At 38.1% G+C, this 14,156-nt stretch overlaps 1 protein-coding gene across 2 annotated transcripts in view; it reads left to right on the forward strand.

Moving 5' to 3' along the window:
• Nucleotides 1–14,156, forward strand: part of LOC145686126 (phospholipase A1-like) — a 94,446-nt gene that overhangs the window by 43,579 nt on the left and 36,711 nt on the right. For both annotated transcript variants that reach the window (XM_081759100.1, XM_081759101.1), the window contains exon 6: nucleotides 1,477–1,725. In XM_081759100.1, coding sequence (XP_081615226.1) covers nucleotides 1,477–1,725 — 249 coding nt within the window. The remainder of the gene's footprint in view (nucleotides 1–1,476; nucleotides 1,726–14,156) is intronic.

Here is a 14,156-nt window from a genome sequence, read left to right on the forward strand (position 1 = left end):
AACATACATAATCTTTTGACAAATATTTTTGGACATTTCGTCTCCTTTTGCAGTGTTCTTTCTCCTTTATGAAAGCCATTTTTAATGTAAATACTGTTATTGAGAAATGAAACATTTTACCAAATCATTAACGTTTATTTTTCAGTACAACACGTGTGTTTTGGAATATAATACGCATAAGATGTTAACGTGACTGGATCAATGAACCTTTTGCCGCGAAATTTACCCTGATCAATAGCCTTTTGAGTGATCACATGACTGTTTTGGTATAGACCAGTACTTCAAACATATATAATCATTTTCCCACTAACACTTGACAGTTTTAGTTGGATTTTCTTTTATGGGACACGGAGAGAGTTGTTGAATTGATTTTGAGTTTAACGTCCCGGTCAGCAGCGAGGCTATATGAGACTGGACCTACTGATTAACGTGGAAAACAAACCACATGAGCTCCCGCCGGGAATCAAACCCGTCGTTAGGCGCGTACGCTAACCGCTTAGCCACGAAGAAGCTCGGGACACGGAAAGAGTTGGGTAATTAAGGAATTTGGTTTAGGAAAAGCTCTTTTATATATTTACTCTGTCCGTATATCTGTCCGGGAGGCAGAAAATCTCAGCAACTACTTCATGGATCACTATCAGTTTTGGCCAGGATTTAGAAGGTTAAGTTCGTTGATGGAGGTGATCGTAAGATATAGACAATCAAAATTCGTTTATCCCGTGTATTCCTATGGGAATAAAATAGGATAGTATCCTTGATTGATAGACTATCCGCATAAATGTTGAGACTAGCGGGTTGGAGTAATGTTCAGGATACTGAATACTAACCTGTCCATGGAATACAACGCTAAAATGAAACCAAATGGCTTTCTACTCGATAAATCAAAGAAAAACTTAAATGTATTTTTTTTTAATTTTCAAATATTCATTTATCTTAGTAAAAATTTTGAGTCGGGAATGGAGGGTGAGGAGAGATGCAAAAATTCAAACTTAAATTTTCACGTTGTGTACACTGTGATAAACCAAACTCCTTCCCGAGGTGTACTTTTCGACGCTGCTGCTTCTTACACTAAAGGAATTTATTATTAGATATGGAAAAAGTAAGAGATAACTTTATTACCATCGCTATAGAAGCTGTCCAAGCTATTGACTGGATATAAGAAATGGATTTTAATTTAAGCAAGATTACAAGGAGAACATACCAACTAAAAAAAGCGTTTGAATCCAGATATAAACTTACATCTCAAGGTAGAATACGAAACATACATGCTCTAACAGGGAATCGAACGTGAGTCTGACGAACCAAAACCAGTAACGCTAAGTAGACAGCTACGAGAAAGCACTTAATGTTAATTAGAACACGAACTTTAAAATTATTGAATTGATTAAATAGTTTTAGCCCCTACTATTTTTGTTAAGTTCTATTTCTAACTCCCACATCAAGATTTACTTCTTTTTGGTTCCTGTTTTTATACAGCGTATCTGGAAAGAGGTAACTATAATGTGATTATTGTATTATGGAATTCTCTGTCAGCGCCTCCTTGTTATATAAAGGCTGTCAAAAATGCGGTGTACGTTGGGAAGTTTACAGCTAGGTTGTTGGATTACCTTGTTTTGAGTGGGATACGACCAAGCAATATTCACGTTGTGGGCTACAGCTTAGGAGCACACGTTGCAGGATTTGTTGGACAGTTTGTCAAATACGGAAATCTTTGTCGTATCACAGGTTAGTATCCCAAGTAACTACTTTTATCATTATATGTAAGTACTCGTAATTATATACATGTTCGAAATAACTGACTCTTAAACTCGACTATTTTAGTTAAGTTCAATTACAAAGATGACTAGATTATTACAATGTTCTATAGGCAGAGTCTAAATAATGTATACGGAATTTCAACTCCACTTTTTTATTATAAAAAGAATGTCATATATATATATATATATATATATATATATATATATATATATATATATATATATGACATTGTTTTTATATATTTCAAAGTTCTTGTTACTGTTCTTCAGTGCACTATGTGGTCTCTGAATAAAAGATGTTTGTCTTAGCCCACAGCGGCCGCATTACACAGGAATTAATTATACTCCATAGCTCATGGATGACAGCCCGGAAGTAGCTATTAAAGGATATCACATTGGTTCATAGCAGCCTCATTAGATGGTTTTAAAGGCTTATACTCCGTAGCTCATGGCAGCCCCAGGAGTAAGTACTAGCAGAAGTCTTTGTAGCTCATGGCAGTGTCGGGAGAAGGTTTTGATAGGTTAGCACAGCGTTTCCCAACCGGTGTGCCGCGGCACAGTGGTGTGCCGCGAATGGGTTGCTGGTGTGCCGCGAGGAAATCGGAACAAAATTATTAATTCTATAGCAATCAAATTGCAAGACATACAGAAAAAGGTATATTTGTATTTCAAATTACTACTATGAATCTAAAATTTAAAGTTTCATACTGTGTTACTTTTCTGTAGAACATTTTTCTGTACATTTCTAATTTTGAAAAAAAGAATTTGTTATCATTGTTATGACCATTATTGCTTCTTTATTGTTGCAGACTATTTCGTAACTTGAAATTTTAAAATATTATTCAATCCTTCCGGCAAAGTAAACATGCATACGAATTACCTATATTTGTGTTTTAAAAGTAAAAGAGATTCGTTTGTTCGTTCGTTATTTAGTGATCCTCCTTCTTAATGAAAGGTTGGATACAGTTTTCGAAAAAAAAAGTGTATTTTTAACAACTTGAGCCCTATATCTGATTGTAATTGTTTTCTATTTTTAAATTAAAATGAAAAATAAGCATAATGATTTACCACGGGGAAAAAACAGTGGTCTAGCTTTCTTCTCTGTGAGAAGGATGTCAGTAATCAGAAAAAAATACTACAGTATTTTATATTTTCAAATAATAATAATAATAATAATAATAATAATAATAATAATAATAATAATAATAATAATAATAATAATAATAATAATAATAATAATAATAATAATAATATGTGTGCCGCGAGAATTCAAGTTACCCTGAAGTGTGCCGCAAGTTGAAAAAGGTTGGGAAACGCTGGGTTAGCAGCACAGAACTCATAATTTCCTCGTCTCGTCATCCTCTTTTCTAGCCATCTTCTTGGAGGAAGAACCCATGTAAGGACTAGAGACCTGCACGGGCCGAATTTTTCGGCCCGAGCCCAATCCAGCCCGAATGTACCTAGGCCCGGCCAAGCCCGGGCCCGAAAAATTTTGGAGATTTTCGGCCCGAGCCCGGCCCGGCCCGATAAGTTCTTTTAAAATTCTTGGCCCAAGCCCGGCCCGGGCCCGATAAATTTTAAAAGTTTCATTTTGTAACATTTTCCACGGGTACATTTCTTCAACGTTTGCCTTTATTCTAATTATCGTTTAACGAAAGTCAATAATTATTAAAGAATTGCAATTAATCGGCCCCAGCCCGGCCCGACCTGAAGAGAAATCAGTGTCGGCCCGCACAAGCCCGGCCCGCCCATGCAGGTCTCTAGTAAGGACATTCGGCTTTCTTCCTAGTTTTCCAAATTATCTTCGTTTCTTCCTGGAGGTGTAGTCTTATTCCGTCGTCTGTCACTGTTTGTTTACAATTGTAAAAACACGTGTTTGTAGACATTAGGCTTGCAGTATGTGCGAGTATATGGATCCTTACATTGTATCTTAAAACAAAGGTACAGGTCATTACTAAACGTTCTCGGTAATAAGCATGTTTACCATATTCAATGCCCCATATCATATGTAAATGAAATATTTATTTATGAAATCTGAAGAAAATCGTCTGATATACAAGGCAACCAAGAAAGTTCTGTCGCTTTTTTACCCACTACCTTCGAACATCGATATGTCACCTAAGATGTACCTGGAAGATTAAAAATAGTCCCCATCAGCATCGACGACCTTCTGCCAACGTTCTGGAAGGCCATGGATTCCATCACGGTAGAACTTGGTGGGCCGTGGGGCGAAGAAGATATCAAGCGCATTTTGCACCTATACTAGGGATTTGAACTGACGTCCTCTAAGGCAATTGTCCAAGGAACGGAACAGATGATAATCGGATGATGCAATGTCCGGAGAATATGGCAGATGCAATAGTGTTTCCCATCCAAGGCGTAGAATGGTGTCTCGTGTTATCCTAGCCACGTGGGGCTTAGCGTTGTCGTGTAACAGGAGGACCCATTCGCGATTCAGAAGTGTTGAGTGTTGAGCTTTTCTTGCACACGGCTTAACTGATGACTAATGTCCGTATTTGTATATAATTACATATTTTTTTCTTCATATGTGGGTTCCTTCAAATCCTTAAATGTTTGTGATTCACACGTGTAGGGTGCTTCAACTCAAGATTCATATTACATATTTTTACATATTTTGACCAATATTACATATTTCTATGGTTTCTACATTTTTTTTACATAAAACTGTCTTAAAATTTTGTGTTTACTGAAATTTTAATTTAAAATTAAAAAAAAAAAGGTAAACTCTCCAACTGTGCAAGGCTTGCATCTAGATTCAATTTTGTCAGGTCTATCTTTTCGTTTCTTTACCGAAAGAGAAACATCTCTCTCTCTCTTTTTTTTTTTATTTGTCAAACCATGTTTCGCAGAATTTTCGCCGATAACAAAAGAAATATAAGAGGAAACAAGTAAAAATTCTCCCTCCGGGTACATTAGCAGCGCTCTCTATTCTCAACTCTGGAGGAGGACAGATCACGTGCCTAACAGGCGACTGGCCACGAAATTCCTAAAATGAAGTCTATTTGATTGTTATCGGAGGTCGGATGAGAAAAAAGATGAAAGCAAATCCTGCAATTCAAGTTTAAACTGTATGCTAGTGTGCTTCGAGGAATTTACTGCAAGAGTTCGTTCCAAGAAAATGGCTCCAATTGCAATATCATAGCAGGTAACCTAAGCTTTCAAAGAACTTCGCTTGTTCAACAGAATGACAGGAGGACAGTACTCTAGTACCGCAGTTGCAAAACGCAGGTGTTCTGTATTGACAGTTGAAGTTAGAGATGGTTCCTTTTGCCTCAACTTAATCCGCGAAATTGCGGTCGTGGGTTACTATCGATGATGCGTTTACTACGGACGGTAAAGTGGTGTGCCAAGTGTGTGATAAAAAAAAAAAAAAAAAATGGATGTTCAATGCATTGGCGTCTCTGGCATGTAAAATTTGGGGGGACATCAAAGGAAATGATTATTATTTATATATTATTCTGTTGTTAGTAAATAAATTAAATTACAATAAAATATTGAATATTTCGTATTTCAAAATATTGAGGGGGACGCGTCCCCCCGCCAGAGACGTCCATGGTTCAATGAAATCTCAGTTAGAACAACATGGACGAAGTGCACTCAATGCAAGGAATAAAAAATTTGCGAACTGCAAAAAAAAACAAGTACTCTTGACACAAATGCATCAAGATACTTCAGTGAGTGAGTTTTTCAAAGACTTGTGCCGAGCAATGATAGCAGCAAACATTCTTTGGAACAAAGTTCAAGTGCCAAAATACCGTGCTTTTCTGGAGAACCCGGCGGGAGCTCATGTGGTTCGGATTCAACGTTAATCAGTAGGTCCACGTCTCATATAGCCTCGCTGCCGAACGGGACGTTAAACTCAAAATCAACTCAACTCAACTTTTCTGGAGAAGTATTGCGGGCGTCAAATTCATGACGAATCCACTCTTCGAAAGTGTTATCTCGAAGTTTGTTATAGGGAAGCTATAGATATCATTAGGGCAGAAATAGGTAGTTCATATATTTGGATTTTGTGGACGAAACAACAGACGTTTTGGGATATTATATAGCAAATTTAGTGATTGGAAAGATAAGTGAAGATGCTCCATCTAAATCCTATCTTATTGCGTGTAAATTGCTGGAACGCACGAATCATTCCACAATGGCTCGCTTTGTAAACGATGGTCTTAAAGTGTTCTGGCCGGGAGGAGTTCAGGAAGAAAAAGTCCTTGTTCTCTATACAGACAGTGCAGGGTACATGTTAAAAGCGGCTAGAGCACTTACAGTTTTTTTACCCTCACTTAATTCATTTCACCCGTATGGCCCATGCTCTTCAGCGTGTTCCTGAAGAGGTTAGAGGCAACTTTTGTGAAGTAAATCAACTAGTTTCTTCCACGAAAAAAAAAATTTGTTAAGGCGCCACAACGTGTTCAAGTTTACAGAGATCAACTGCCAGACGTGCCACTTCCTCCGGAACCTGTGCTAACACGATGGGGCACTTGGATACTGGCAGTACATTTCTACAATGAACATTTGCAAAATAAATAAATAAACAAAATAAAATAAAATAAAAAATAAGCCTGTTGTTCATTCATTTCCATCGGAGTCTGCTTTGTCAGTTGGCATTGCTCAGAAACTGTTTAATGACTCAACTGTAGCGTGTGATATCGCATACATAGACAGCATTTGGTTGGCTACCTACAAAAATTAAAAAGCTAGAGACTGTTGGGTGGCCTCTTCCGGAATCCATGGAAATCATAGAGGATGCAAAGAGACTGCTGAAGGTGTGTGTGGAGATGTAGGAGAAAAAGTTCGAAAGAAACTAAATGCAGTGCTGGAAAGAAACATGGATTACGACAGCCTATTGGAAGTGTGTGAGATTCTCAGTGGTGAAACAAGAACCCCCACTGAAGATATTTCACCAACTACATTCCCCTGTTCCCCATGTGATGTGGAGAGATCATTCTCTGCATACAAGAATATGTTATCCGATCGCCGACAAGATTTTACTTCTGATCATTTGGAAATATACCTTGTAACCCATTGTGCAACAACACACAGTTGAACTGCAGGCACATCTCTTGTAAGTACTTTATTTCAAATTACAAATGTTCATTAGTGGAAATATTCTTCAATCTTAGTTCAGCTGGTATTGGTTAAAAGATGTAGGACTGCTTTTCCCTACATGAAATAAATATACGTATATAAAACAATACACTTCGTCTTAAGTTGCTTTTAGTATTTAAATTTGTATATTGCGTATAATTCATTTCAAGATTGGGCCGTGGTGACGGATGCGCATTTAGTGTAAAAGGTTCTAGATTTGAAACGGGACCACACCACACCACATGAGATTTCTGACGTACAAATGCCGTATGCATTGCTTTTCTCGGGACTTTCCTGTTTCTCTCTAGCCGATTCACATCTTCCTTCATTCGGGTCTGAATTTTATTATCCTGCAATCAGTCACGTCAGTGACGTATGGCTGTCTCAGCTGTTCAAGCATTTCACTTGCATTAAGCAGGATAAAGTGTAGTAGATTTTCCTTTTTATTTTCATAATTCGTTTAAATATTGCATACTCATATGCGTGTTAATATTACTTTTTCATATATATGTAACATATGTAATATTACACGTTCTTATATAATATTACGCATTTTTACATTTTAAGAGATTTTTGTTACATGTTTATGTACATATTTAGAGGGTTGATATTACATAAAAATCCGGACTCTACTTATGACAGGACACAGTTATATTGGTGCTGTGACCAGCTGGTAGCAATTCTCGGTACACGATGCCGCGAGCAGTCCACCAAACACACAATAGGATATTATTCTGGTGCAGTGTTGATTTTGGCTGTTTTGGAACCAGTTCATGGGATGGTATCCAATGATGACGGCGCCGTGAAGCTTCGTATAGGGCCCACTTCTCATTACATGTTAACATCCTGTCCAAAAATTTATCATTCCTGAGCCGAGACAGCAGAGGAACACAGATAGGTGTCTGCTCGGGTTGTCTTCTGGCCCAGAGTCAAATCATGTGGGACCCATCGACCCAACTTGTAGTGCTTCCCAAGTTGATGGAGGTGCTACCTAATGGTTTCTCCACTCACACTGAATTGTAGTCCCAGTTCATCAAATGTCTGGCCACTGTTCGCCTCAATTGCTGCCAGAAGATCTTCATTTTGTATATATGTTGTTCTTCCGGCACGTGGTGCGTCTTCGAGTGTTTCGTCAGCATCTTTAACCTTTTAAACCACTGCTGCACTGTCCGCGTAGTTACGACACCCTCACCAAAGGTCTGGCATATCCAGCTGCAGCTGCGTTTGACACCACTTTGAACTCGTACAGCATACACGCCCTTATGACGCTCTGTGAAGGTCCCATTTTCACTCTGTTCTTACGCAAGTTGACGGTGTAAGTAAACTGCCACAACTGGGTAGTATGTTGGATATACCCACACCAACTGACCTTCGCCTTATCTCCATTCGCTTTCAACTCACGGTGTGAGGGCCAATTGAACACAGACCTCCACAAAAAGCGACAGAACTTTCTTGGTTGCCTTTACATTATACGGGTATTATTTTGGTCTCCTCCGGGGGGACAACCTTACAACTCCGGGCGGAGGAAGTACGTTTCCAAGAAGCGTGACTGGAAGAAACACTAGTTGGTTGTTTCGTGCTTTTCTCACTCTCCTTGAGTACGTTGGTTCTACGATTTTTTTTCATTAAAGACGTTGTTACGGAATTGCTAGAGGGGTGGCGTTAGTTCTTTTCATCAGGTGTCTAGCATAGTGAATAATGTCTTTCTGTTATGGATTCAGCTTTCGAGAAACAGGTTCTATCTTTGATCTTATTAATCTATTGCAACCAGTAGCTGTAGACAGAGATGGAGCGGGTCAGTGGGTCAAGTGGGTCAAGTTTTCTGAGTGGGTCAGTGGATCGTGGGTCAACAGCATGTGACCCACTGTGACCCACCACCAAGCGTGACCCACTGCGACCCACCACCCACCATGACCCACTGTGACCCACCACCCACCGTGACCCACTGCGACCCACCACCCACCATGACCCACTGTGACCCACCACCCACCGTGACCCACTGCGACCCACCGACTCAGTATGATCTACCGACCCTCTGCTCACTGCATTGTAGACAGTATCTTCTGAAGACTGGTAAATGTGTCTCCGTTTTACTTTCAAGACCTTCATTTCCCTTTCTTTACCACTTGTTTCTGTCTACTTGCCTGAGGTGAGTATATCTAACCAAGTGAAAAAAGAACTTCAGGCTCTTTTGGATATTGATATTTTTAATTGTAATAATAGCAATAGGACTTATACTACAACTTGGTTTTCGAGACCTGTGGGCTTTTAGAGCTAACTACTGGAAAAAATACATTTTTGAATCACTAATATATAAATTATTTATAAAAAATTGAATGTAACTATGTGTGCCTGATCATCGCGGTCAAATTGCAAAGTCAAATGAAATTACTTTTGATACATTTAGTTAGGCCTTAATCCAAATTGGGATGTTATATTGCTTTTATTATAATGCATAATATCCTATGGAGGTAGTGAGGATCCGAATTTTTGCGAGAAAAAAAATGAGTATCTCGCAAGCCGTTAAACTTACGGAGCTGAAATTCAGTGTATTAACTCTTTATTGAAAATAATCAGAATGTGTCGTAGCATTTTTTTAAATTCTCCTTTATGTGTGTGTGTGGGGGGGGAGCACTTTCTATATATGGAAAATTGGTAGTGAGTTGGTTTGAAAACTGATCGAAAACGATCGATGTTATTTAAGAAAAAAAATCAGAAACAAAAAATACAGTGCTTGGCTTCATATATCCATTGCTTTCTGCTATAATAATTGATGAAGCTTATGTTTATTATATGGAGCGCTCACAGCACAGGACAATCAACCCATAAAGTTGTGAGAAAAATAGGCATAAAATTTGTACTGTAAGCTTAATTACACGGAAATTTGAACTTTGGATTGTACGCATAATTGTATGGAAAATTTTAGACTTTTTTCCCTTTACGTTGGTCTACTTACTTTGATTTGGAACTTTGAAATTTCATCCTTTTTTCCACTGAAAAGTATTGATAATTCAACAAGGAAATAATTATACTATGATAATTTAATTGAAATTCATCGTAATTTGGCACATGGCAAACAGCAGTGTGGTAATTGAAGTTAAAGAAGGAGCGAAATTCCCATTCACCTCTGAACACTTTTCAGAAACCTCGTTCCCTTTCGCTTTCTAGACGAGGGAGGGAACTTGGTAATGGTATCAAACCTTCATGTGTAATTACAAAAATTAAATTTATAAACAAATAAGAAATCATCAGTTTATCAGGCTTTAATTGATAATTTATTCACAAGATTCCCTATCAAAGGCGTGGGAGATGAAGTTTCTGTTCTACATGGGTGGACATGGCCAACTGACATGGTCGATATGGAAAAGATGTTGTATGGTGATAGAGAGATTATACTTCTTGCTGAGTATTTCAAAACTGACCAAGAAAAATCATTATCAGACTTAAGTCTAACAAGTAGATTGTCGATGAGAAGTTGCAGAAATCGGGTAGAAGTATTATCAATTTCCACGACAGAGTGCGAACGGGGATTTCCCCTTATGAATTTACAGATGACTGATATTAGAAATAGATTAAGTGCTCAAACATTGTCTAACTTGTTGCTCATTAATGTTAATGGCCCATCGCTAGACGAGCTCAAAGTAGACGAGCTAGTTATTTCTTGGCTGAAAGATGGACATCATTCCACTGCGGATGATTTACCGCCAAAAAGTTACCAACAGAAAATAAATCCGATTTCAGATTTGTTTTAAGGTGGAAAATTACGAGTTACGGAAAATGTATATTTGTATTACTAATGGCTTATTTGTGTTATTCAACTTTGTACCTACTTTTTAGTAGCTCTCTTCTTTGCTTTAGGTAAACTACTTTCGAATAAATATTCATAATAATTGCAGTTATGCATATTTGTAACTTAAATTTAACGTGGTGTTTTAGTGATTATACAAATTACAATTATGAGCATACTTTATGGAGATGCTCTCACATAGGGTACCCGAGCACATTTATACCCTATGAAAAACTGATTTTTCAAGTCTTTTGTGAGAAAAATACTGTGAACTGAGAAACCATAACCAGGGCGAGCGCTAGCAGTTTCGCCGCCCTGGGCGAAACTTTCACATGCCGCCCCTTTAATTCGCAAACCTTATTTTAACAGAAGACGTCACGAAAAAGTAAGATGCCCTATTTAAAAACATGTATACTATGAAATGGAAAAATAAATAAACAATTGAACTACCCTTCTCGAAGGTTTACGTAATATTTAAACGTTACACACATGACACAATATTCAGTATGCTCAATTTCGCTGTATATCTGTGATATACAGAAGCGAATGCAAAAATTATTTTTTTTAAAAATATGTTTTAGTCATGACTAAGAATTTTAATTTTTAAGCTTATTTTATATCAAAAAGGTGTTTCCAAGAGAGTATGGAGGATGACGATAATATAGTGAATCAGATATTACGGCAAGCTAAGTGATTAGCCTAAGCATTATAATTTCTGAATACAATGGAGATATATAAAATTTAACATACCTTAATTGAAAGAAACTTTTCTTGCTTTGATATGAGCAAATTTCTGTATCACATTCGAGTAGTCCAATGTTCCAGGCAATTCGTGTTTTATTCATATCGTCGCTAGACCACTCAAGCGTGTTTCAGACATGAAAGAACGTGGATAGTTTTTAATAAGCTTAGATATAAGTTTCGAAAAACTTCTTTCTCCACTTGCCACTGTTACCGGTAAGGTTAACAAAATCCTAAGTGCCACACTGACGTTGGGAGCAAAGACGTGTTGGGGTCCCTGGTGCGATCCCAGCTCGCGCCGTGTGGACATTGTGGTGGACAAACCGTGCTCGTAAGTTTTCTCGGGGTTCTCCCGTTTCCTTCCACTTTCTTCATTCCATCATTTCATTCATTTCTCATCTTCACCGTTTCCTTTACGTCCCAGCACCAGCATATCCGTGGGACGTAAAACTCATAGATTTCATTTCATTTCATTAATCTTAAAATCTCTTTTGGTGAACTTTTAGGCTTAATTATAGCGGATAACGCTTTCAGTTCGTCTTCCAAATTACTGGGATTAATATCTTTCGATTCTTGGTGTGTTAAAATGCTGGCAAGTTTAGTACAATTTTCAGACAAAAGTTTAGGTAGCATAATATCTTTAAGATTACTTATACCGGTATCGTAAAGAAAATCGAAATACTCGCTGTGATGTTTAAGTTGCTCAAACATCTCTCTTAAAGTTAACATAATCACGTCTAGAACTTTGTAATAAAAATCGATCTTGTATCTTGTTTGTGGATCTTCAATTGCTTCATCCTCTGCCTCGTACTGAAACTCTCTCTTCTTTCGCCTTCGAGCTTACAGTGTAGTACCTATCCGTGGATCATCCATATACAATGCTGATGCTAACTCCATCGCATAAACTAAGTAAGAATGAAACTTTGCATCATTTCTGCCTCTTTCAAAGTACTCAGGTATATTTTCGAGAAACCCGACTGCATCCAACACATGAGAATGAATGCTTTGGAGACTTTTGCTCACTATGTTTACGTGGAGTAAAAAGTCATACCGGATATCAAGTGAGCAAAGGAAAGTAAAAGTCATGGAGCTGATTTACTATACACAGAGCATCGTGGGTGACTATTCTATCTGTTCTATTGTCGTTACTTATTTGAAGTAAGACATCATAAGCCTCCCCTATTTGATATCTAACGTAAGTAAAGTCAGAGCATCAATTCGGCTCTCCTACTTTGTGGTGCTTAATGGTCTTAAAGTGAGATTACTAATATGCTCCTTTAGTATGGCCCAACGTTGAACTGACGCAAAAAAAAAGTCATAAACTTTTTAACTATACAAAAAAAAAAAAAAAAAAATGAAACGGCGTACTAAGATACTGTGGTTGCATCGTTAACGACAAGGTCTAGTGAATGACTACTGCAAGGAACATAGAAGACTCGGGAATTTATTTCTAAAATTCTCTTCTGAATACCTGAATGTTTGCCTTTCATATTGGAATCATTATCATATCCTTGGCTCCTCATGTCTTCGATAGGAATGTTTATTTACTTTAGCTGTTTAATTATTTCTTCTGTCAGTCCTAGACCAGTGGTGTACGAAACTAAGAACGTGTTAGCAAATTTTTACGAGGCATTCTCCATTATTGTGTGTAATTTGTACACAACGAAAGATTATTGTCATTTGTTCTGTAACAGAAAGTCGGCAAGGGAAATATTGAATGAGATACCTGTGGCTACTAGTTTGATAACTGAAAATGAAGGGAATGTTCTGAATTTCATGAATGTGAGTGAAATAAGTTCAATTACATTCTCAGATGAACACAATTTTATTTTTCCATGTGGACCTATAACGAAGCATTATATTTTGATAATATTCTTTTCTGTTTTCAAATTTTGCCGCCCATTGTAGTTGCCGCCCTGGGCGGTGGCACGGCTCGACCCCCCTCGCGCCGGCCCTGTGGACCATAACCTTTTCCATATTGTACAGAGGTATTTTCCTGCGAATAGAAGTTTCTTGTGGAATGCGTTCAGAAATTAACACTTGCAAGAATACTCTCTTAGTACAGATATATTTTAGGCACACACTAATTTCCCCCCACCTCGAACTGTTTCAATTTCCTCACTGACAAACACTTTACCATTTTATATCGTAAAGGTCAGATCCACCGTTATTGTAACAGAGTGGTGCTTGAGCGATTGACTAGAAATTCAAACTCCAATTAGTGACAATTTCAGTCTTGTTTTATTACAAGTGTAAACTCTTTAGTCAGTTCAGAAGAGGCCGTGGATCGTGTTCAGAGTTGATGACGATGGATTTTGGTGAGTCAGAGTAGGTCAAAGTGGATGAGAGTGGTTCATGGTGGGTGGTGGGTCACGGTGGGTGGTAGGTCAGAGTGGGTCACCGCGAGTGGTGGGTCATGATGGGTGGTGGGTCAGAGTGGGTCACGGTGGGTCACGGTGGGTCGTGGGTCAGAGTGGGTCTCGGTGGGTGGTGGGTCAGTGGGTCGTGGGTCAAGTTTTCATTGACCCACGCCAACTCTGGCTGTAGATGTACTACTTCAAGTTTGAGCATTGAATTCTCATAGTTTGGAAGTCTACAGTAATTTCAGACCGTGAAACGAAACTCACTTGTTTACATATACTGTACTTCCGAAAGCTAGTGAATAGAAAGTACTTCCCAAATTACCCTTCAAAAGTGTCATTTCCAACTCTCTGGTTTGTGATGCCATTGTTTGCTTCACCCAGTCTCGGTATTTCAAACGATTA

This window comes from Thermobia domestica, chromosome 5, assembly GCF_964235325.1.
Source record: "Thermobia domestica chromosome 5, izTheDome1.hap1.1, whole genome shotgun sequence".
NCBI classification, from domain to species: Eukaryota; Metazoa; Arthropoda; class Insecta; order Zygentoma; family Lepismatidae; genus Thermobia; species Thermobia domestica.